General features: G+C 42.2%; 1 protein-coding gene across 10 annotated transcripts in view; it reads right to left on the bottom strand.

Annotated features, from left to right (window-relative positions):
- Nucleotides 1-25,961, bottom strand: part of Ldb2 (LIM domain binding 2) — a 375,355-nt gene that overhangs the window by 225,087 nt on the left and 124,307 nt on the right. For all 10 annotated transcript variants that reach the window (XM_008826878.2, XM_008826869.3, XM_008826874.3 and 7 more), the window contains exon 2: nucleotides 903-1,005. In XM_008826878.2, the coding sequence (XP_008825100.1) occupies nucleotides 903-1,005 (103 nt within the window). The remainder of the gene's footprint in view (nucleotides 1-902; nucleotides 1,006-25,961) is intronic.

The following is a 25,961-nucleotide window of genomic DNA, read 5'->3' as shown; positions in this document are numbered from 1 at the left end:
ATTGAGCAACTATCAGGGTTTGGAATCATTTTAACAAGAACCTAAATCCTATCAATTGCCAAGTGCTCCAGGCAGACTGATTCATGCTGGGAAAGGTCCGTCACCTTCTAAGGGTCTGTGACGTGGGAATGTTTTCTCCTCTGACAGGTCCTTTCATACATGCGCAACTGATTCCTGAAGGCGCATCTCTGTCTGATCTAAGCAGACGCTAATTGCTTTCGTGCTGATGTATCTATGCCTCTTGGTCTGATAGCACAGCCAGCAAATCTGATTCCCGACAAGTTGGCTGAACCTAATCAGGACCGATCAGCTGTTACCCAAGGTGCCACCGGCTGTAATTTGAGGATCTTTACAGAGTTATCACTCTCTGGAAAGACAAGGAACTATAATTCTGGCAAAACTAATCCCAAACTATATGTTCAAAGCAGCTGTGGCTTTCCTCATGCCTGAGAACAGACAGCACTTGTCAAATAAATACCTGAGATCATTGATAAGGGGGAATTGGGGGATGGGGGCGATAGTGATGGTGAGGATTTTTTAAAGCAACTTTCACAAGTAGAATACTAGATGTTGGATGTGAGCCATCAGGGAGAAAAGGAGGTCCAGAACAGACACCTGGCAAGTCCTCATCATTTTGCTGCCCGCTCATTATAGGCAACTTGGTGCATATTCCACTCTCTAAATAGGCAAATGCCCAAACAGTCTAAGCCTAGGGTAGAAATCTCACAGTGGTGACTCAGGCTGCCAACCGGTGACAGTGCCTTGGTGGGAAGCAAGCAGGTTGTCAGGAGTGAAGGGATTATTTTCAGACTGTCAGTGCTGCGATAGTCTCCTCAGACCCCTGAGATTTTTCGTACAGTCACAAAAAGAGGGTATATTAGGAAAATAAACTTCTTTCTTACTGTATCGCTTTGGTCCGTCTTCCAAACAAAATGAAAGGGTTAATGTGGCATCATCTTCGAAAAATTCAGTGGCAAACGCGTCCCACCAGAGGTTGTCACTGTCCTGCAAAGAGATGGGTCATTTATTTAAAAGGAAAGAGGAAAAGTGGCAAATATGTCAAAGATAGTAAGAAGGAAGAAAAGGAAAAAGAAAAAGTGAACAATGGCTCCTTACTTAGCTTATGCATGTGGGTGTTCAGGGTCCCCGTGTGTGTGTGTGTGTGTGTGTGTGTGTGTGTGTGTGTGTGTGTGGTGACTTTTGAAATTAATTGCTTCAAATGGGGACCAAATTCTCATTCAATAAATGAGCTTACACCAACCCAACCAAATAAAAATTAACTACTGATGACATTTAGAGAGATTTGAAAAATGTACATGGACGTATTTTAACGAAGGCGTGTGGATTTGATGTAAACACATTCAAGGTGAGTTTTTTTCTTTTGCTGTCTGTTGTCTTTGGAGTCCATTTTCACAACTAGAAAACATAATATTACAACCAGGTTAACCAGAATCATTTTTAAAAAGGGATTGAGCATAGCTGTATTCTATATAGTTCTGTAACAGTCAGCCACTGGTTCATCAATACACGCACACGTGTGCACGCACACACACACACACACACACATCTATTTTCTTGAAGATTGTTTTAAGGCAACCATCAGCTTGTTACTAAAACAGTTATTGAAATAGAAAAGTTTGAGGCTCAAACTTATGGCTCAGTGATTGAGAGCACTTGCTACTCTTTCAGAGGACCCTGGTTCAGGTCCCAGTGCCCACATGCTGATTCATAAGGTTCACAGACACCCATGAGTCCCAAGGAATCTGGCACCCTTTTCTGGCCTCCATGGATACTAGGTAGGCACAAGGTACACATACATGCATACAAGGCATGCATACATACAAATATAATAATTAAAAAATTTTAATGTATTTTTTTGAGTTTTTGTGCATTTCACATAATAGATCTTGATCAAATATAGGCCCCTCCCCGCTCTATATGCCGCATAGTTCGCCCTCACTGGATTTCATGCATTCTGTCATATCTGCTAAGGCCTATCCTGTCAAGCATTTGTACCCAGATATCTCTTGGTGTAAGTTCATCCACTGGAATCTAGTTAGCCCACCTAGAGCCACTCCCTTAAAGAAAGTAAATAATTAAAAAAAAAAAATTGGCTGAATGCAAGCCTCCACGTGACTGTTTGAGTGTCTTGAATGTTTCTCTTGCTCATCTAGAAAACATATCTAGAAGGACAGAGCTGAAGGCAGTTCCAAAGGCTGCCAGTCCCCTGGGGACAAAAGAGCCCAAGGCAGGGACTGAGGCTGAGTCCAGTTTAAAGAAAGAAGTTCACCCAGCCACAGTGTCTCTCTAGGCTTAAATTTACCCCCAAGTTCTTAAGAAAAATTCTTCTCCAGAGATTGTGGGCTGGTGCCAGACTGGAGGAGAAGATGTCTCCCAGCTGCCTGACAGATAAGTGGGTAGAGGGAGATCACTGCTCTCTGTTATATAGCCCCCAGGGCTGGGGCCCTGGCTGAGACATGGCAGCCACCCCACTACCGTTAAGCTGTTCTGCTTGTGACAATATTAAGTTGTTGTCACTGGCAGGCCTCAGGAATGAGCCTTCATTCCCTACAAGAACAATTAAGAGCCAGGGAAAATTGATGTTGCCCTGTCTTGCAGAAAGGAAGAAGCTCAGATGAGTGAACGTTTCTGTCTCCTTTCTCTGGATTCCATCCCATAGTCATGCCATGGCCAATGCTTTTCTTAGGAAAACCCAGTAGAAAGAAAAACACCCAAGGGCAATGCATGAATCCTCATTCAAATTACCACCCTCTTCTCCTTTGAGGAAAATTTTTATTGAGTATTTGCTATGTACAGTACCTTAGAATAGACAGCTGAATAAGAGATGGTCCTACCCTCAAAGCCCATTGGCAAAAGAATAGATGAGCACAGGCAGCCTTGTTCCATTTCTGAGACCCCAGCATTCAAGCTAGATACGATGGAAACTGCTAGAACACTAGACAAGTCTAATGGGAAATAAACCCAATTTGGAATACTGGATAAACTCGTTTATTTGACTTCAAATTGTTACAAAGGTAGAAAAGTGTGTTGAATGTACACTCATAGTCAATTGAGTGTATATTCAACACACACCAAGTGCTGCTCTGACTACTTTTTATGTGTTTCCCTATCTAAGCCACAAATCTGTTTCTTGTCTGCTTTTATTTTGCTTTCTTCTTCAGTAGAAACACAAGCTTCTTTGGAACAGGGCCACGGCAATGGTGCTGGGCCCGTAGTATGCTCAACAGAAGGGGTTCCGTGTGTGACTGAAGGTGCTCCCGTGATTATCTGAACTTTGCAACTGCAGAAACCAAAAATTTGGTTGTAAACATGACATATTTATAAGGTATTCTCAAGCCAATAAAAGGTGGCGATGAAACTTAAATTCAGACCACAGGACACCCCTGAATTACCCCTGTTCAGATGCAGCCACCTGGCTCGTCTCCCTAAGAGTCTTTGGACGGCAGGAGTTATGGGTTACAAAGAGGGAAGAGGAGCCAACAGGAACATTCTGTCAGGTTCCTTTCTTCCTTGTGCTCCTTGGTTTGATGTACAGAACTGTCACCAGGACTCGTGCCTGGGAGAGGCAGTATGTCACTGGTAGAATTTGCTCCTGTGGACAAGGCTGACCTTCCCAGCTATGTGAACTTCAGTGGGCAATCTTACTTCCTCACTTGAAAGTTGAAAATAACATAAACAATAAACATAATAACCATTTAGCAGAGTATATGTGAGGATAAACTAGGTTATCAGGTGTGTAGTGCCCAGCAGACAGAATACAGTGGGCATCAAGAAAACATCTTTTCCCTGACTGTCTACAAACTCTATATCATTTCTAGGGCAGGCAACATTCTGTGTTCAAAAGAATTGCATCAAAAATAAACGCTATAAAACAATCTGCATATGAATCAAACCCCTTTCCATCCTTCAACTGTTCATAGCCCATAAAACAGGCAATAGCATCCATTTCCCTCTCTGTTGAAGACCTGGGTGGAAACTTGCAAACTCCCTTATGCCTTGCTCACTAGTCAGAAGTCTAGCAACAGGTTTGGGTCTCCACCTCCATTTTCCTGCAGTTTGGTTCTTGGTGTCTGCAACTTCTGCTGGAAAATGAAACTGAAGCTAAGCAGAATCTAAAGCTGATCTGAAATCATTGGGGAAAAGGATAGACTGACTAAAATGAAATTTGAGAACTATCTAGGGATAGCCTTATGGATTCTCAAAAAAGTTTTAGCAAGTGACTGTCTTCAGAAGTTTCAAGAGGCATAGTCATTCAAGAAGAGGTGTCACTTGATTCAAACTCACTGCAGTAGAGCAGGGGGTGAGCTGTGTGTCTCAGGGGGATGTCAGGACAGGTTTGCCATGAGAAGGGCACATCAGCTGACAGCATACTAAAACAGCTGATACTGTTAAAAATGTTAGAACACCCCCAAAATAAAGATGGATTATATTGCCAAGCACATGAGTCAATAAAATAATGTGTTTTCTGAGTTAATAAAACTTCTTATTTTACCATTACAACCCAACTCAGGAAAGTCACTCTACAAATTTGTCGAGAGATCCTCATTATTTATTAACTCTACTTTTTTCTTGGTTGATTTTGAACCGTCCTAGAAATTCTTTATTATGTTTGGGCCGATGAAATGGAGATGGCACAGTGGATAAAGGTAACCTAAATTCAATCTCCAGAACCAAGTGTGGAAAGAGAGAACTGACTCCTGAGAGTTTCCTCTGACCTCCACATGGGCACCATGGTGAGAGCACACCTGTATTCGCACAGGTACATCATGCACACACACACACACACACACACACACACACACACACAATAATGATAACCAAAAAATTCTTAAATTAAAAAATTCTTTGTTACATTTTGAAGTTAGAAAATACATACACGCAAAACTTTTTAAAATTAATTCTTAGTTATAGTAGGATAAATGTTTATATAGGAAAGGCAAAGCACTTGAAGAAAAAGCATGACTAACTGAAGCACCTTAGCCAACTCACCCAACTTTGTTGCATCTGTTTGTTTGGTAAGGGAATCACAGGCTTGGTAGGCTGTGAGGACTCAGAAGAAAGCCCACAGGCTCTTTGATAAATTCAGCTATTATCATTATGATCTCACCTGTACCTGAAGTTATTTGTAAATGAAGAATATGAATTTCAAAAATGTTAAATAATTCAATAAATTTAGACAGCAAGAAAATTGTGAGAAGGTCTATATATAGTTTATCTAATTCTAAGTCATGGGTCCCCCATCCCAAAATGCTGCTTAAACCATGATTTTTCACCTTAAAATGGATTACACTAGTGAAGCGTGCAGTCAGCAGGGTGGCATATGTTCTAGGACTTTGCACATGAGGAAATTCCCCCCCGCCCCGGCCTTTTAGGCTTTCGATCTCTCCACCTTTGTGTTTTCCTGGTAATGAGCTCGTCGTGGGACATCTCTTGTCTGTACTCTGCTTCCTGGTGCAGCTCCTGGTGTCAGGCAGGAAATTCTGTAGAAAAAATCTGCACCATGTCTTAAGAGGCTAAGACTTCCTAAAATGCCTGGATTGTAGCCAATGACTAGACTGAACCACATAAGGACCCCCTGCAGAATATCTACCAGTCAGAACTGGCAGAAATTTAGCACTTAGCCAGCTGGTTATGTTATGAGCTGATAGCTGCCATGTTATTCTTCTGGTCTGGAAAGTCTGGCAAACACCAAACCCCCCTCATGTTCTCTTCTTCCGCTGCCCTCTTCCCTAGGGAGGCCTGCCAACTAGACCTCAATGAAGTATACATGGAATTACAACTGACTCATCACTTGCCAGGGTGCTCATGTGCAGTCCTGAGTCTCATGGTCTGGGTTACGAAGGACAAGGACTAGGCACTGTGTACCTCCCCATCCTCAGTCAGATTCCTTCCAATACTGCCCACACCGAGCGAACCCTTCCCTGGAGTTCTGCCCACACTGAGCTAACCCTTCCCTGGAGCTCTGTGGGACCTGAGGGCTCTGAGCTCACCAGGGGAGGTCGAGGCTTCTCCTTACACCACAGTCTCTCGCTCCTATCAGTGGGGCCCCAGACATTCAACTTAGAAGTCTGTATGGAGGCAGATGCTTGAAAACCTTTACATCGCACACACTCCAATCCTGTGAAACCATCATTCAGTTGTTCTCCGTGGCAGCCACATGTTGATTGGTTAACTTTCCTTACAGCACATGAGCACACTTTACTGATATCGCTTAAATGAGTCAGGCTTTACTTTATTTACTTTAAAAAATAGAGAACACTGTATGGATTAAGGCCAAAGGCCTATTGTCTAGCACTAACAACTATTTAAATGACGTCATTTTCCTTTACAAAGGAATTAAAATATGCAAATAAAAGTCCAGGATCTGTATATCCCTATTATATATGGTACTTCTTTCCCCTGCAAATGACTGTCTCTTAAAATTATAGGTCAGTGCATCTCTCAACTCTCACCAGCTCAACACAGAGACCCACAACTGGCCCACGTGTAGAAAATGAGACTCCATGCAGAGTGCTCGGCCCTAAATGGGACACCTAGATCACACCCTCTCTTCCCAAAGCTCAGGGATCACTGTGGAAGAGGGGATGGAAAGATGTGAGAGCCAGAGGTGGAATTCAAGGAAAGCATGTTGACTGGACCCAACAGGGTAGTTACACATATGAACCCATGGCACTGTGACAGCATGCACAAGACCTGTGAAAGCTGAAATCAGACGAAAGTCCAGCATGGATGGGGGAGGTGGGCAAGAAGTGGGTGAGAAGTCCCAGTCCTAGATGAGAAATTATTGGCAACTGGTAGTTGCTGGGAGAGGGAAAGTCAGTTTTCTTTAAGGGTGTGATTGTTGGTAGGTTGGCTAGGCTTCTAGGGAAGGACCCACACCCAAAAACATTTGTGGAACACCAATTAAATTCAATAGTCCTTTTAAAAAGAAAATAAAAATAGAGGACATGAAGCTGTGGTGGGTGGGTAGTAAGGTGGGTCTGGAGATGAGGGAAGGGGTCTGAATAGGATCAAAATATATTGTATGAAATTCTCAAAGCAGCAATAAAAATATTTTAAAAAATCATATGATTTTTGCTAGCTTACTTATAATTAAAAGTATACATGATTCCATTTATATACAATCTTATTTTGTTTTCAGTATTTTAAAAAATATTTTATTTATCATTTTTATTTGTGTATGAGTATACTGCCTGCATGTATGTAAAGGCACCCATTTTGTGAAATACCCACAGAGGTCAGAAGAAGGTGTCAGAGCCCCTGGAACTGGAGTTACAGATGATTGTTAGTTGCCCTGTGGATGAATCAAACCCCGGTCTTCTGCAAGAGCAGCCAGTGCTCTTAACACCTGAGTCATCTCTCCAGCCCCATTCAGTATTATACTTAGGTGGTAAAATACATTATTGTTCCCTTCTTTAAACATGAGCTTTTATTTTCATCATTACATTTACTTATTTACTCTGTGTGCCTGTGTTGGGGACTTGCACCTGCCATGTGGAGGCTCATGGGGAGGCCAGAGGACATCCTTTAGGAGTTGGTTCTCTCTTTCCATCATGTTGGTTCCAGGGATTGAACTGAGATCTTCAGGGTCAGCAGCAAGTCCTTTACCCAGTGAGCCACCGTACTGACCCAATCAGATTTAAAAAAATATATTGTATTTATTTTTATTTTCTGTGTATGATTATTTTATCTGCACATATGTAACTGTACCACATGCATGCCTGGTGCTCTCAGAGGCCAGAAGATGGAAACAAAACCTGGGTCCTCTGGAAGGGCAGTTAAGTATTCTTAACTGCTTCTCTCCAGCCCCAGGCTCCATTAGTTCTAATTCACCAGCTTTCCAGCTCCACTTTCCACTTTTTTTTTTTTTTTTTTTTTTTTTTTTGCAATACTGGGGATCAAACCTGGGGTCTTGTGAATGCTAGGTAAGGGCTATGCCTCCAGTTCACAGCATTCTATTTAGAGACCTATCCACTTTCTTTATTGGGACCTCTTTGTTTTCTTTTGTAAGCTGAATACTAACGCACAGAATAAACAATGCACTTTATTTAAACATTTTGTCTCTAATGGTGTCTAATCTCTAGTGTCTTGCCTTTATAACCAGCGATACTGCAATAAGTATCCTTGATAGCATCCCTTTCTGTATGTGTGTATGAACTTCTCTCCGGCAGATACCTAAAGTGGCCTAGGCTTAGGGAACATAATTTTCTGTGGTTTGGTTCTCTGATTAGGAAGACTTTGGGCTTCCTTATTGAAGACTTCTAGTTTGATGGATGGATGCAGAGGTAGAGATGAAACAAATAGTATATCTGAGTGACATGTTTCCACGTGGGATCAATAGGGAGAGCAACTTAATTACATCCTCCAGCTCTGCTAGAGGATGAAGATCTACAGGTCCAAGAAGGTGCAACAATGGCACAATAACACCGCAAGAGAAGTTTGCCTGCCATTGCATCAAAGGAGAAGGGAATGTTAAGGGTTTCATTAAGCAAACAGGGGCCACGTCTTGACATTGGCATAGGAAAGGAAGCACAGGTCCTTCGTGGTCCCCTGTAGTGACCCAGAACGAGGACATCTGAGTTCCCAGCATCCGTATCCTTGCACAGCTCTAGACTGTGTACCTGTCACACTGCTTCTGTTCTGGGACCCGTCTTTTCCCAGCCAACAGGCATTTCCTGTCATACATGCTGTTGTTTTGTATCTGAACTGCATGGTTAGTGTTAGATGAATACTGATAAGTAAAAAGTGGATTGTTTTTCCCAAACCTGGAAAGTAACAAAAGCATGCAGCAACTTCCGGGTAAATAAACTTGAAATTAACTCAGCCTAAACACCAGCAAGGGCATTATTGTTGACAATTCTCATATATTTTAATTAGGTAAAAATACCATCGAAGTTCCTCCATCCTAAATAATCCCCAATATGCACTCCAGTGACTAAAATCCTTAGTAATTTTGTACCACTCACAGGTGAGCCCAAGTTCCACTGACAGCCAAATCATGTATCGGGACAAGAAACATTCGTGGCAAACAGGAGTAAAGAGTCTTAATTATTTTAAAATCCACAGAGGCATTTTGCTCCTGCCTCAGATTCTCTCCTGTTCCCGCCCTGTCCCTCTCCACCAAAAACATGATCCTGGTACTGGGGCTGCCCCCCGGCATCTTTAACTTAAGCACTGACAGGTTATGTAGGATTTTTGCCAGAGTAATTATTTTTCAATTCAACAATAATGAGAAATTACCATGGCAACCACTTGTCACATGGTACATATGCACACCCCCCCAAGAATGAACCACACTTAAAGCATCTATTCCTTAAAAATGTGTGTGTGTGTGTGTGTGTGTGTGTATGTTTTAATTAAATTAAAATAGGTCAAAGTAGAAATGGTTATGAAGAGGTCTGAAAAGAGGGAGGTGTTGACTGGCTGCAGTATCTTGGGGCTCTAAAAAGTAAGACTATCTTGTGACACACCCCTACGCCGTGCACACACTGCGAAGGCTCTGCTAATTTGTATCTAGCTGTCATTTCAGTCATCCCCATTTCACACAAGTCAGCTAGCCTCCCAGACACACTGAAAACAGCATGAATGTGGTCAGGCTTGCTGTTCTAAATGCCCCTGTCGGTCACATCCTTACACAGAGATAGAAGACAGAAAAGACCCCAAACTCTTCAACTCTTGCCTTCTGCCTTTTCGTGACCTGACAGAAGTCCCCCGATTTGTTTTCCTGGACTACAGGTCTTTATATTTTCTTTTTATTTTGGGGGGTGTGGTTCTTGCAAAACAGCATCTCACTATGAGGCTGAGGCTCACTATGAAGCCTAAATTGGCCTTGAACTTACAGCAATCCTCCTGCCTCTGTCTCCCTGGCTAAATCTTTCTGCTAATGTAAGCTCTAGCTAACTAATTTCTGCTAACTTCATCTCTAGCTACCCTTCCTCCCAATCTAGAAATTTTAAATTAAGTCATGTTTATTCAGCATTAGCCACATTTAATAATAGTACTCAACACTTACCTTTGCATAAGCCACTGTTTTGAACTTTTCCCATGTTATAGATCCTTAAAGTCTCACAATGGGGACTGGAGAGATGGCTCAGCGGTTAAGAGCACTGACTGCTCTTGCAAAGGGCCCAGGTTCTAACAACTATCTGTAACTCCAATTCCAGGGGAATCTGTTGCCTTCTTCTGACCTCCGTGGGCACTGCACAATATGGGTGCACTTACACACATGCAGACAATACACTCATACATAAGATAAAAATAATAACTAAAATATTAAAAAAAACACCTATCGATGGCTCTGTGCAACTTCTCCTTTCTACTCTCACTTTACAGATGAGGAAACCGAAGCCCTGAAAGTTAAAAACTTGCTTATACTCACACATTTACAGTTGTGAAGAAAGTCCTAAATGTAGGGCATGTAGCACTCAAGTTTGGACTCATAACTACTTCACTTTAATATTCTTTTATCTAGAATGTTCTCAAAAATACTTTAGCTGTTTGACCACCCAGTTAATATTCAGTGTGCTAAATGTTTGGGGCTTGCCCATCCTGAACAGACAGCCCAACACAAAGCTTTTCATCAAATCTACAGGGTTCTGTGTGGAGACATAAAAACTAGAATAACAAAGTTGGACCCTCCTTCGTTGCTAGCTCCTAACTGCTAATGCACATAATGGACACAGGCAGGAATTTGAAATCACTACTTTTTAAAAATTAATCTCTATGAGATTGTAAGGGAAAACTCCATAGACTGATTTTTTCCTTCTTAGATTCTCAATCCTGATTTTGTTTATTCTCTGCTTAATTGCATTTTATTAATGGTAAATGTTTGTTACTGTCTTAACAGAAATTCTAAAACTTCATGTTGCTGGGATAGTGAACTATGTCTGCTGACAAGAGTATCTCGGAGTTTCACTCACAACTCAAGGCTTCCCTGGAGAAAGTGCTTGCTATGTTTTACTCCTTAGTTCAAGAAGATGCTGCTATGGGAAAGAGACAGACTACAGAAGGACAGGACCTGGCACCTGGCACATAGATCTCTTCAGCAAAAAATACCTTTTTTTTTTTAACTCCTCCAAACACCTAGGAAAGCCATGTATCTTCATTTCCATCTTCAACCCATGAAATCACAATTCTGAGCACTCCAAAGTGAAATGTTCTATAGGATGATTAAAAAACAATGATCTGTTTGTATGCATGTGTGTATGTGTGTGTGTGTGGGGGGGTAACTCCCCAAATTAAGCCCTTTGCCACTAGACTTATAACAGTTGGAAAGAAATAATAATGTTCCTTCTCCAAGTTTGGATTCCTGTGAGCTTCAGTCTTTACTCTTGCATTTTACATACACACCTGATACAGGGCAGGTGTGCAATCAATAATTACTCAATTATTCGTATTCATTTCATGTTACAGTGCAGTCCTCATAGTGCTCTCTCAGCTCAGCATTTTTATCACAATTTCATAGAGAAACTGTAAAGTCCCCAGGAGATTAAGAAATGGACCACAGTTCCCAGGCTAAGTAAATAGCAACATTGGGACCTTCTGGGTTCTTTCTGTGTAGTTCACTTTCTTACATGGAAAAATGCAATTCAACATATCAAAAATAATATAGGGGGATCTTATGTGAAGATACCTTAGAGATGACACAAGGAGGCATCACCCAGGTGCGCAGGTTTCCTTGGTGATAATTCTGTGGTGAGGCGCACCATACCTCAGATGACATCACACATGGGGTATGAGAGGTCTTGAATATCAGAGGCTTGCAACAAGCCAGCAACTTGTATATCCTGAGAAAGCTCACCACAGAATCACAGGCATGAATTTTCTGCTCCAACATAAACACAAGCAGACAAGAGAGCATTTCTGGAAAAAATTGCAAGATGTAATAGCTTGTTTTTCTAAGTCACCCAAATGCATCAGAATAGTTGATTAAGTGACAGAAATAATTCTTCAGATCTCCACTAAAATTGGAGGAGGCTTCAAGAAGCTACTAGAAAAGAAAACCCAAGAGTTTTTCTCTTTTGCTTGGGAAAAACATGAAGAGCACAGAGCTTTTTGTCACAAAGGCAAATATAATAGAAAAAACTCGACACATCTCAATGAAGTTCTAACGTTCCCTTTCTCTCCGCTTTGTATACCATGTCACAAGGAGGCTTGAACAACCTGTCCTGCACACATGACATTCAAGTCTGTGCCTCTTGGCCCCCAACTTTTCCCCAGAACTACAGAACTGTGGTTCCGGTTGCCTGATGAATCTTCCTACTGCTTAACTAAAGATGGGTCTCACACCAACCAAGGCCACAGTCAGACCCTCCCAGTAGCGAGTCTACTCTCTCCAGTCCCCCCGACCCCTTCTTGCCCACCTCAATGATGCAATGCCAGCCATCCTGGTACTTAGGCCAATGTTGTGGAACATAGTCTTGATTCTTTTCTTTTCCTAATCCAACAACTCCAATCCATCAGCCGAACCATTAAATCTCATTCCACTGGATCCATGAAACCCAACTATATATCTTTCCTTTCTCTCTCACCCCTTCCATGAGTCTCAGTAGCTCGGATGAGGTGGCAGTTTTCGATTTTACCTCTTTACACATACTTTTGAGCCCCTGTCATCTCTTCAGAGAAAACGGGAAGATCTTTTCACACAGCCATGAGGTTGACTCCCTCCTAAGACTCCCCATGGACCCCCACATAGCACACAGAGCCGGGACATCTCCTTGAACCTGTCTCATGTGGCTTCCCTCTTGCAGCTGAAAGAGGCTCTTGTCAACGGTCCTTCCTTCTTTCCCCGGATCATGCTCTGACTGCTTCAAGGGGCTTGGGGCAGTTATCATTCCGCTGCCCAGTGGCCCCTCCTTCTCCTTGCTGTCGCTCTCCGCTCTTCATCAAGCAAATCTCAACTTCCTCCTCAATTCAGATCTCCCAACCCAGAGAAGCCAGTTTGCTGTCCTATCAGCCTGTTTACCTCCAGGGACGCAGTTCACTGATTTGTATGTTGTTTATTGTCTTATTTACTAGAAAACTGTGTTCATAAGAACCTATTTTTGCTTTTACTATGAAGCAGACAATGGATGCTTACTAAATGATGCTTGAGTAATTGAATATGCAAAAAATGTGATAAAGACAAAAAATAATGAAGTTTTTTTTTTATCAAAAAGAAAAGATAAATCTGTTGAGGAGAACACACTGATCCCTTTTTGAACTTCCAAGGGGCAGCTATGCACAAACCCAGGCCAGGCACAGCACAGACCACCACAAATATATAATAGACTACCAGGAAGTTACCAGAATCTTTATTCACTCGAGTTTTTAAAATAAATACATGCTGCAAATTAAAAGCATTAAAAATATTCATGCCCTTTGACTCAGTAATTCTATTTCTGGGAATTCATCCAAAGGACATAATCCAAAAATATGTAAATGCTTTATACACAAAATTACTCACCATAGAGTACTCATAATAGGAAGAAAAAAAGAAGGAAAAAAAAAAACGGGAACAATGTGCTTATCCTACCATAGAGAAATGATTCAAGAAACTATACAACCACTAGAAAGAAGAGAAATCTTTAAGAATAATGTTTGCATATGACTTATAACAATACAAAAGCTTTTGTACACTATAATGTAAAATAAGATGGGGCAGAGAGGCAGAATGGTACAACAGGGAACAAAAATACAGAAGCACATGTAGAAAGTGGGTGTCCAATAGAGAGCACTGTCAGGAAGGAGGATCAGGTGATAAGACTCTGTTGCTGAAGGCTCCACTCGCTTTGGATGCAGGACATAGAGAAATCAACTTCAAACTGACCAGAAACTCTCTAAAAGCTGGCTAGCTTTCACAGTGCAAGAAGGGGTTATTGTAGGCTCTTGTGGTTGAAAAACATCAACGGTCTTACCCAGTGCTGGACCCTGGGTAAGGACCCTGATGACCTTCCAGGAAAGATGTGCTCACTGCTGCAACAGTGGCATAAAAGTTATGGGGGTAACCAGTTGCTCTATCTGACTGCATATGAGGCCACTTCATAGGACAGAGTTCATGCCTGATTCTGAAAACCAGGTTAGTGTGTATTAGTTAATACATAATGTTGTGGCACTTGACTATTCATGTGTAAAAACATAATAAATTAGATATCTCAAATAATGTAAATGTAAATTATAGGTGAATTAAACATATAAGTGCAGAAAACAATAATTTAAAAAATACTAGAAAAATATCTATTTTTTAATCTCAGGATGGGGAAGGTTATAAACATATCAATAACACTGATCACATAAGAAACAAATGTTCTCTTGCATACCTTAAAATATTAATTAACAGTTCAGATGACAAAAGACATTATGTACAATGCTGCAGTGTAAGTGACAAGCTGTGAGCAGACAGTCCCTAGCATAAATAATAAGCTGTTACAAAACAGAAGTCACTTTAGCATAAACTAGCAAGGGCTATGAATATACCATTCCCAGAAAATAATCCAAGTGGCCAATAAAATTATAAAAAGACATTTTTCTTGTAATACAAGAAGATATCACAACAAAATCATTGCATACCCGTGTCAGTGTCAATTATTTTTTAAATTAAGTAAAGCCATATGTTAGTAAGAGGTAAGGAAACATGGACTCTCAAATATCCTGCTTTTCATCACTGTCTTAAAGACCCTAGGCCATGGTCTGGGAAATCTCAGCAAATGAATCCACTCTTCACACCCACTCCTCTCCTGGACATCACAGCAACCCTATGAGCTCTTGTTTTGAGTTCTCCATCTCACAGTCTTGCTCTTGTTATCTCATGTTATAGTTTGTGTGAAATATCCCTCACAGGCTCATGTATGTTTGTACCTGGTCTCCAGCTGGAGGCATTGTTTGGGATGCAGAACATCCCACCTTTTGGGATGGGACCTCTGGATGTGAGACTTAGCTATCAGATGTAAGTCACTAGGGGCAGGCCTTTGAAAGTTATGTGTATCTCTGGTTTCGGTATAGCTCTCTGCTTCCTCATCCACCAAGATGTGAAAAAACTGTACCACAGGCTCCTATAACCACAAACCAAGCCTCTCTAGCCATCATGCCTTCCCCACCATGATGGACTGTACCCTCTGAAACTGTGAGCCAAAACAAACCCTTCCTTCCTTGGTTGCTTCTGAAAGATATTTCGTCTTAGTGATAAGAAAAGTAACTAATACACCCCACACCCTCTCTCTCTTTCCAACCTTTCTTTCTTCAAGGCTTCCATGAGAACCATCCAAAAACCACCCAAACCTCCCAATCTACAGAGAAATCTGTTCTTCTCAATTGTGATGTTACTCTTTAAATGTTTTAAACAAATATGAACCTACATCAACCATTTCCACAGACAATTTATTATTTTATGTCCATTTATTACATTTTCACATCTTAGCAATTAAACTTTGAACTCAGTGTACAGAGACATTATCTTCCTTGGGTTGTTTTTGAATTTCCATTGATTACTTGGCACATGTTTATTGCATGTTTAATTATGAACTAACACTGCATATTATCTAGTTCAAGCTTTTGAACATTATTAGGCATGGATTATTATCCCCATTTTAAAGTTGAAAAAAAAATCTCAAAGTTCAGAAAGGTCATTTCATTTTCTCAATATCTCACAGCAAGTACATGCTAGAGAGTCAGTGTTCAAAGTTGTATAATGAGGCTCCAGAATTTTTCCTTTTTACTATTTTTTACTAGTGTACAGAAACCGCTCAGCAAGGCTAACCAGTTCTTGCTATTAGAATAGACTTTGTGAATCAAGAAATTAATTTTGAAATTAACAGTAAAGAGATGCAAAAAGAGACAGAGAGAGACGGAGAGAGACAGAGAGAGACAGAGAGATATAAAGAGAGACAGAGAGAAACAGAGACACACAGAGAGATATAAAGAGAGATAGAGACAGGCACAGGGAGAGAAAGTCCTAGTAACAGAATGTCACATACACATGCGTCCAAATATTTATTCATAATGTCATTCCTCATTGGAGCCAAGAAATGGGGACAATCTAAATGTCCATCAACTGATAGTTGTTGTTATTTTTAATATGCTTCTCAAGGCAGGTATGGTGATACACAGTTACAGTCCCAAAACTGGGCCAGTGGAGGCAGAAGGATTATGTGTTCCAGGCTACATACTGAAATCCTGTCTCAGAACAAAACAAAGTGTGCTAGCCCCATACAGTGGAACACTATGTGATGGGAGGAATGTGAGAGGCCTGTATAGTGGAATACCATGGGCAATGAGAGGCATGAGATTCTGATACACGCTCCATATGGCCGAGATGTCAAGAACGCATTGACAAGAATGAGATGCAGAAGACCATGAGATTACACTGTATGACTCCGTCAGTACAGAATGCCCAGAATCCCAGCTCTTCCATGTGCTTCCAGTGCCATCTCAGGCACATTACCTCGGCCCTCCTCACCACTGTTCATGATTTGTGAAATGGGCACAGCAGTACTAACTGAAGATTAAAGTGAGTCATATATGTACCAGGGACTGGAACAGAAAATATTCAGGATAGGACACTACTATTAAGTAGCAGAAAAAGTCCCAAGGCCAGAGTTGCTTTGTATATCAAATAATATGTATCTGCAATGCATCCTAGAGTACCATCAGATGAGCTGGATCTCAATGATGGTGCCATCACTTTTTGGCTCTTAGATAAGTCACTCAGTTTCATCTCATTTCCCTGGAAAGCTGGAAGGAATGGTAGCTACCTCACAATGCTGTTAGGAAGGTTCATTGAGCTGATAGAAAGTGCTTAGAATAATCCTGGCACATAAAAAGCACTCACCAGTTTTCATTAATTATCCATTGAGTGTATAAAGGATACCCAGGATCTGTCCCCTAGTCTCAGAAAAGTTATAATCCAATGGTCTTAACACACCTGACACACTATCGGTTCTCATCAGCACAGGCCCTCTCCTTTAGAGTAAAACCTCAGTTGCTCTCCTTTGTCTATCTCCTTTGGCTCAGACTACAACTCCTATAAGGCAGAAGAGCCTTGGTATTTCCTGGGCCTCTGCCCAGACGCCTAGGAGGAAGCAAAATCAGTGTCTACCCCTGTGAGCATTCATTGCAGCCTGATGTAGGCAAGCCTCTTCAACTGCATCTTTACATGGGATTCAGGGTAATTTGTGTCTCTGAAAGTGCCATATTTAGCTGTTGCATTCACTTCCTTATCAGATAGGATCATAACTTGCTAGGCAAAAGGGAGCTTTAGGAAATCACAGCTAGCCTGCCAACAATCGTATTCCAATCCCCCTTCCACCTCCAGAAGCTGGATTCTATATCTGATCCTGATGCTTCTTTGCTGGTTGGGGGGTCTTTGGCAACCTAGAGACAATGTTTTTTAATATTTTCTTTAATTTTCTGTGTGTATGAATGTTTGCCTGAATGTATGTATACATGCCATTTGTGTGCCTCATGCTTGTGGAGGTTAGAAAAGGGCATTGGAGTCCCTGGGATTGGCGTTACAGGAGGTTTTGAGCTACCTGATGTGGGTGCTGGGTTCTCTGCAAGAGTAACAAATGCTCTTAACCACTGAGCCATTTCTCCAGTCCTCAAACCAGAGAAATTTTTGCTCACAATATCCTTCGAAACTAGTTGCGCTGGCTTCAGTTTTCAACTTGACACATCTGGGAAGAAGGAACATCAGTTGGGGAATTTCCTCTATAGGATTGGCCCATGGGGATGTCAGTGAGGTGTTTTCTTGACTATTTATTGATAATTGGAGGGCCCAGTCCCCTGTGGGTGGTGCCATCTCTGGGCAGGTGGTCTGGGTTGATAAGAGAATGGGTTGTGCACAGGCCAGAGGAGCAAGCCGGTAAGCTGCATTCTTCCATGGTCTTTGCTTCAGTTCTTGTCTCCAGGTTCAGTTCCTGCTTGAGCTCCTGCCCTGACTTCCCTTGAAGAAAGCCTGTACTGTAAGATGAATATCCTTTTCCTTCCCAAGTTGGTTTTGGTCACTGTTTCATCTCAACAACAGAAAGCTGACTTGAACACTAGCCTGGGTCCTCAGTTTCCTATATATTAATACTGGGAACATTCTAAGGATCCTCACAAAGACATTCTGTCAAAACACATATTCCTTCAGGAATTGTCCTGTCATCGACAAAATTCTCCCTTCTTCCCCACTGGTGCCTCCAGTCAAAGCACATCTGGAGGATCTTGGGCTAACATGGAGGCCACATTACCACCAAAGGATATGCAAGATTCATCTGAGCTCTTTCCAGGGTCCAAGACAGACTCCATGGGAATGACCAATAGATTTGAACCACAGTGATAAATTAGCGGTCTCTGGCCAGACTCCCAATTGATTCACACACTCCACTCCTCTGTATGGAGCACCTACAAGGTGCACTGTCCAAGGTACTGAGAAGGAAGCAACGGACAGAAAGGACACAGTCCATCTGAGCATGACAGTGACACACCACAAGGCCCAGTACAACCTCTGAGAAGACACTGAACTAGTTTAATTCTTAGGTGGGATTCGTTAAATGTCACCCAGCAAAGGTAAAACCAGCACTGGAATCTTGGGGTAAGATAATTTTAAGTCCCAGACTGGTCAGAGCCACATGATGAGATTCTGTCTCAACACAGACAGACACGCACGCACATGCACACACACACACACACACAGACAAATTCCTACCCTCATAGAACTTATAAGCTCTGAGGGGTGGATGGTGAATGATAAGTAAAATAAGTGAGTGAAATATACTGGGCATAAGACAGTGATGGGTGCACAGGAACCACTTAAGAGATCTGGAACGATTCTGTGTAACCCTTAAGTTAGAGGGATAAACTGGTCCCAGGTGATTGTTATGTGAGAACTAGGATGAGCGATGTGAGGGAAAGGGACCTGATGCCATGGAGGATGAGGGGGGACCCACATGGTCTTTGGCATGGGAAACAGACTTTGGTGGATGTGCCTTGCAAAGTGAGAACTGAGACCTAGCCCTGAGGTTGAAGGACTAAGAGACTGATCTGGTCTGAGGAGTATGAAAGAGAGACAGAGGCTGCATGTGAACCTAGTGAGGTACACACACACACACACACACACACACACACACACACGTATATACACATGCACAGGTGTGCACACACTGACATACACAAAGAAGTGACTGTGTGCAAGACCTACAGAACCAAGCAAGACATTAGAGCTCTTCCTAGAAGCTGTGGAACTGTTCAGAAGGTGTCCTAGATTTCAGAGACGTTTGGTGATAAGTCATCATACTTTATGACAGTCACTGCCATGTCTTACTAGCCACGACCTTGAATGAATTCCTTATTTGGGGTCTTGATTTCCCATCTGTAAAACTGGCCCACATTCTTACTCCCTTCCTGTTTGTTGCAAAGATGGAATTAGGAAATACACACAGAGGACTTATAGCTGAGTCTAGAACCAGAGCACACCCAGAGATTCAGTCTTTATGAGCAGAACCTTTTCTAGTCATGTCTTTACAGTCTTTCCTATCCTTTATCTTGGAGGTGTAGCAGCATTTGAGAGCGGTGTCTTGCTATTTGAGCTTTAATGTCCAACACTGTCCCTGCCCTGCCTCCCACCCATCCCTACCCCTGGATTCGCTTGGCTGCCAAGCTCCTCAGCACGTCCAGACTTCATATTCCCTGTCAATTGTCTTTAGTGAGGGCAAATCTTTGACTTGATATTGTGTCCAAGAGGACTTCTACATATGTAAGTGCTGTAGTGCCTCACATTTGTGTATTAACTCTCAGTGCTGTCTTGGGAATGTCTCCTAAAGCAACCACCACCACCACTGAAAGCCATTAAGCCAAATCTCATGCAACACACACACACACACACACACACACACACACACACACACACACGGGGGTGGAGGGGTTCTTCATAAGCCATATAATCCAAACACAGTTCTTCTACTTGTGAAATGTCTCTCCATCATTCGCAGTTGAGTTTTGCAATATTTCTACTCCATAGATTCTAAGGGTTACAATTTACAAATTTACTGCCCACACCCACCTGCCCACACTGTACTAACTCTGTCTCCTTGCTACCACTGCACCATCTATCGACAACAACTGAAGCCAGTATCTGGTATCACAACTGATACCTCAGAAGTGCCCTCTCCTCTAATTAGTGTCTGTTGGGAAGAATCAATGCAGGCAATATCCCATACAGCAACTTCTTTGTCCAAGCTAGGCATTTTATATATGAGAAAATCAAGACTCAGAGAAGTTAAACAGTTTTCTCAAAATCACCCAGTAAGCAAGTACCAAAATCACACCATACAGAGGAATTTACTTCTATTTTGACTAAAAGTTATATTTAACAACAATTTTTAAAAGGTTAGGCCCCAAATATGTATGGTAAATAACATATATAATAAATATGTATGTAAGCCTACCTATTCTTCAATTTCATGTTATAACAATGGTATGAAAATATGGAAAATAGTGAGAAGAACTATGGTGTCTTTTCTTTAGGCCAGGCAGAGTGCTAAGCACTCTGTAACAAACTGTGTTATTTGCTTTTTGCAGTATTTCTACTAGATAGATTCTAAGAGTTGCAATTTCCAAATGAAGATGTAAGGTTCAAGTAGAGTTAAGAAGTTTGATCAAGACTACTAAACTAGTAACTGAAGGCAAAATTCAGATTTATACTGTTGGGATGGTAAATTTGACTGAGTCACAGGCACTCAAATATTTGGGCACATGCTCTTCTGGGTGTGGCTAATGAGGGCTTTCCAGGCGACACTGACACTTGAATTAGTAACCCTGTATAAAGCAGATGCTCTCCCATGAATGGACCTCACCCAAGCCACTGAAAATCTGGCTAAAAATGCTGGTAAGAAGCAAGTAGAGGGCTGTGGAGCAGAGATTGCTCAGTTGGTGGAGAGTCTTCCATCCAAGCATAAGGATTTGAATTTGATCCTTAGCACCCATGTTTTAAAAAGCCAGTTGTGGTGGTACATGCTTATAATCCTAGTGCTCAGGAAACAGAGGCTGGTCAGTTCCTGGGGTTTTCTGGCCAGCCATCCTAGACTACTTGGTACATTCCAGACCAGAGAGAGACCTTGTCTCAAAGGCAAAGAAACAAACAAAACCAGCCAAACAAACAAACCAAAGAAAGAGTAAAAAAATAGTTGCCTAAGATGAACAGTGTCTGAGGAACAGCACACACACACACACACACACACACACACATAAACACACATGAATACATACACACAAAACTCAAGCACACAAGCATACCCAGTGTCTGAGGAACAGCACACACACACACACACACACACACATAAATACACATGAATACATACACACAAAACTCAAGCACACAAGCATACCCACGTGAACATACATGCATGCGAACACATAAGTATACACATATGAACATGCACACATATATATGACATGAATGTATACAAGCATATGCACACATGCATAAACACTCACACACACCCTAATTTCCTGAGGTGGAACTTCAGTCTTGCCCTGCACTTGGACGCCAACTTACATCATTGGACTTGGCACATTCCTGACCAGAGAGTCCTTGTCTCTCAGGTGTCTGACTCTCCTGGGACTCCAGCTTGCTGACTCACCTGCAGATCTTCAGATTCATCAACCTCCATAATAGTATGAGCCAATTCTTTATGATATAGATACTAACTATTAGTTCCATTTCCTTGGAGAACCCTACCCCTGTGGTATATACCTAAGCCCTGGGAGGTTACCATTCTCTACCTTAAGTAAAAATAGAACTCTAAAGCAGCATTAATTATTAATAGTGCAAGGGATTCACTAACGCATTTCACTAGATGTTATTTGTTTTGTTCCAACATCTCAGAAGCAGTTTTCCACCTATTTGTTTACTGTTGGAAAATCATACTGCAGATTGCAGGCAGCAAGAGGCACGGCTTGGGGATTCCAGGAGCCTGGCTAGCTCTATGGCTCTGGATGATCTTGAGCAAGTCTTTCACCTCTCTGAGGAGGAAAGGCCATTTAAGTGTAAAATGCCCACTTTACAAACTATGAGTCCCAGGATATGTGGGATTCCTGTGAGATCCCAGGTTGACTGCTTCCAGTGTCTGCCTTTCCAGAACCTCAAGAAAGTTAGCAAGCAAAAGTGACCAAGGTTGCTGACCCGACAACCTGAGTTTCATTGCCGGGACCCACATGAGAGGAGGAGAAACTGCAAAGGAGATACCACGTCTGCTGCATCTACTCTTGTTCAGTCATTGTAATGGAAGGCTAACAATGATTCCGAGATAATAAAGAGAATTATAATACATGATTGTGGAAGCTTGGAGAGTGATTCCATCACAGAAGCAAGTAATTATCCATCACTGCAAATGAACACTCAAAAAGAAAAGTACAGGGGAAACAAACACAACAAAGACCCCCCAGATCCCTTTAGAAATGCTATTTAATAAAGTAAACCATATTTCCTATAGAATTCTAATCAAGGAACATTTGGCCACACAGAAGCAATTAGAAACATCTATGATTTCAAGAAAACACAAAAACCAAGGATGAAAAAGATGACTTTGTAACAACAGGCCACTTCCCTTCTCTTGGCACCAAATTGCACTACCCAGAATGGCTGAAGGGCTTGTATGCAGTGCATGGCTAAGATCAGCCTGAGGCAGGAGTCCCAGAGGTCAGCTCTGCCTTGCCTTTTTGCAGGAACACAAAGAACATAAAACTTCAGCACAAGCTACCAAGTGAGGCCAGCCTCCATGGGTGGTCCCTTTGGCCCTCTATGATTTAATGAGAAGAAAATGCGTGATCTGGCTTTGCTCCCCTTGGCCTTGGTAAGAACATAGCCCTATTCCTTAGGCTGGATTTGATCAAGCCTGTGTCGCCCCTTGCCAGCCATAAACATCTAATGTCATTTTCATTTGAGCTACATTCCTCACAGCAGAAACATGTAAGTCACTCGCCTATGATTCGAAGCTCTTCTGGTTTCAGATGATGAGGAACAGGAGCAATTTGTCTTGCTGACATCATCCCATACCCTGGAGTCCCTTGTGTTCCTTCTGAATGAGCTTTCTTTTGGTTTTCCAAATGCCCCATGTTAACTTTTTTTTGGGGGGGGGGACTTAGTGCTAGTGGTTTTTGTGCTTGTGTGGTCTTGACCTGTACATTTTTCTTTGGGACTTAGTGCTAGTGGTTTTTGTGCTTGTGTGGTCTTGACCTATACATCTTGAAGACATGTCCTCCTTAATAATCAAATTCCAGCTGAATGTCATGCCTAGGAAGAAGCCTTCCTTGGCACCATCTAAATGAGGTGACTGCAGTTGCTGTCCCAGTTTTATTTTCTTCTAGGCACTCACTGTTCATAGAGATCTATGTCATTAATGTGACCTGCATGTTTATTTGCTGCTTTAACCCTCCCCCAGTCTTTACCCCCTGCTTCAGACCATAAACTTCAAGAAAGCAGGAATTTTGTGCTTTCATTAGTTTTCCACTGTATTCTCAACACCTTGCACAATTCCTGGCAGAAAGTAGGTGCTTAGTAACATCAGTAGAATTATAAGTGGCGAGATGGCTCAGTGCCAAGCCTGGCCACCTGAGTTCAATCCCTTCTAACTCATGTTAGAGTCAACTCCTGCTTGAGTTAAATAGTAGCTTGCTTGGGGTTCCTGATGCCTTGGAAAGACTATTTTAGCCAGGAAGTATCTGTTTCATTTGTTAATTTTTGTCAAATCTGTTGAGTGGTAAGTATTTTCCAGGAGCTGAAGGTACAGTGATGAACTAAATCTGTCTTCAACCCATAAGGAATTGAGAGTGAAGACAGAAAGAAAGGGAAAGGGGTAGCCCATCAGAGGATACCATGCTAGCAGCCTGCCACAACATGAAGGAGGGGCGTGGTAGCTGATATGTCTCCCTGGCCTGGGGCAGAAGCCAGCCTGGAATGTCACAGCTCTCACTGAAATACTGAGGTCGGTAGTGCTCTACAACTGCTCTAGCAATTTGCCATGATGGGTGGCATAAAACGACAGAACCTTAGTCTTTTACAGTCTGGAGTCTCACACAAGAATAAAATTATGTGCAGGGTCCATTCATTCCAAGAGCTCTGCAGAGGCATCTTTTCTATTCTTTCTCCCAGCTTCTGAGGACTGTTGGCTATGCTTGATGTCCCTTGGCTTCCAGATGAATCATGCCAGTGTCTACTCATACCAGTCATGGTGTTCAGGGATGTGAGTATTTTCTTCTCCTCATCCTTCTTGTCATCCTCTTCCTTCTCTCCCACCTTCTCCCAGTGGCGCTGAGGATCAAACCCAAGCCTCGTGCTTATGCCTCGCTAAGTGCTCTATCACGGAGCAATACTCCTTACCCGTTTTGTCTTCTTGTAAAGACACCAGGCATAGAGCTGGAGATGTAGTTCAACCTCTTGAACAATTCCCAACAGAGAGTAGTGTTCAATAACAATAGAATTGAGGCAGGTTAAGATGAATCTATAGATAAAGGCATCAGGCATTCACAAAGGTGTCAACAGGATTCTGTAATCCTAGCACTTGGGAGTTGGAAGCAGGGCAATCAGGAAGCTAAGCTCATGCTCAACTACATAGAGAGCTAGAGGCCAGCTTGGGCTACATGAGATCCCCGAGACTTTGTCTAAATAAATAAATAAAAACATACTAGTCACTGAATTAGGTCCCACCCTAACCTAGTATGAACTTATCTCAACCAATTATCCCCTGACAAAAACCTTATTTCCAAGACCATATTCTGAAATTTCAAGTAGTCATAAATTATGGGGAAAGTATACTATCCAACCTAATGCAGTTGGCCACAACTTACTCTTTACTTCTGAAAATATTATTTCTATCCTGAGTAGCAGTTGAGTGATGGATTGAGTGTGACAGATTCTACCCTGCTGAGATGGGAGAAGTCACAGGTGAAGAAGACCCTGCACGCTCTTCTCTTGTGACGTTGTGAGGAAAAGCAAAGTGGGTCAGGCCTGGCTGCTCACCTGACTGGCTGCCCCTGCCTCTCCTGCTCGAACCATCCACTCTGGTTTTATCTCCTACCTCAATAGGCTGGTCTGTGTTCAGCCAGGGCACACACCTAGGGAAGCACACTCCTTTGGAGATACTCTGCAGAGACTTCTAATGTTCTCTGGACAGCAAAGAAACTGTCCCAGCTGGCTACTGCCTGCACTTCTGCCTGGCCTGTGGAATCATGCCCTTGACTCTGGCAGCCCACTCTCCATTCTTCACCTGCCTCCTGATTTACTGCTTCCTGTCCAAGTTCTCTTCTTCCAAGGCTTCCTTCCAAGCAGAGCTGGACCACAGTCTTCACTCCTCTTAGCAATGTCAGCCAAAATCCTTGAAGCCACAAAGGGCAGACTTATCCTTAACCGATGCTCTTTATGTCAAGGCTGCCAATTAGCTCTAAGCACCCCCAACTCCAGAGATGCTGGAGCGGGTTCACAAACTGGCATTCAGTGGAGAGATAAAAGACATGAGTCCAACTACTCAGAGTCCAAATTCAAGTGCTCACTGTCACTATTGTTAAACTTCACCTTCCCCAGCCACTGCCTCATTGATATTAAGACCAACCACATATAGGGCTCACTCGAAAACTAAAGTACAAAACAAAGTATTTAGTGAAATTCAAGACTCAAGAAATAAGCTGAAGAAATGATTTTTAAGTTTTACAAAGAAAAATAAAACAGAGCAGACTGTATGAGGTTGGGAGGGGATAAGAGATACTGTACTGGGTCTGGACAGGGGCCTGCATATGGCCTGGACAAGTACTTGACCAATCCCTGGAATCCTTGGGGAACATTTCTGACATTGTGCTGAGTCCACTCAACTAGCAAGAGGGCAGTAAAAGGGACAGAGGGAAATTAACCTGCCTGTTCATTCATCTCTGTTGCCTACTCAGAATTAGGGCTGGTTAACCACTGATGATCCTAAAGATTCTCTCTTTAAATA

The sequence above is a fragment of the Nannospalax galili genome, unplaced genomic scaffold (assembly GCF_000622305.1).
Source record: "Nannospalax galili isolate Female #2095 unplaced genomic scaffold, S.galili_v1.0 scaffold271, whole genome shotgun sequence".
Taxonomy (NCBI): domain Eukaryota; kingdom Metazoa; phylum Chordata; class Mammalia; order Rodentia; family Spalacidae; genus Nannospalax; species Nannospalax galili.
Note: the sequence above shows the minus strand (reverse complement) of the source record. Positions and strands in the feature narration are given on the sequence as shown.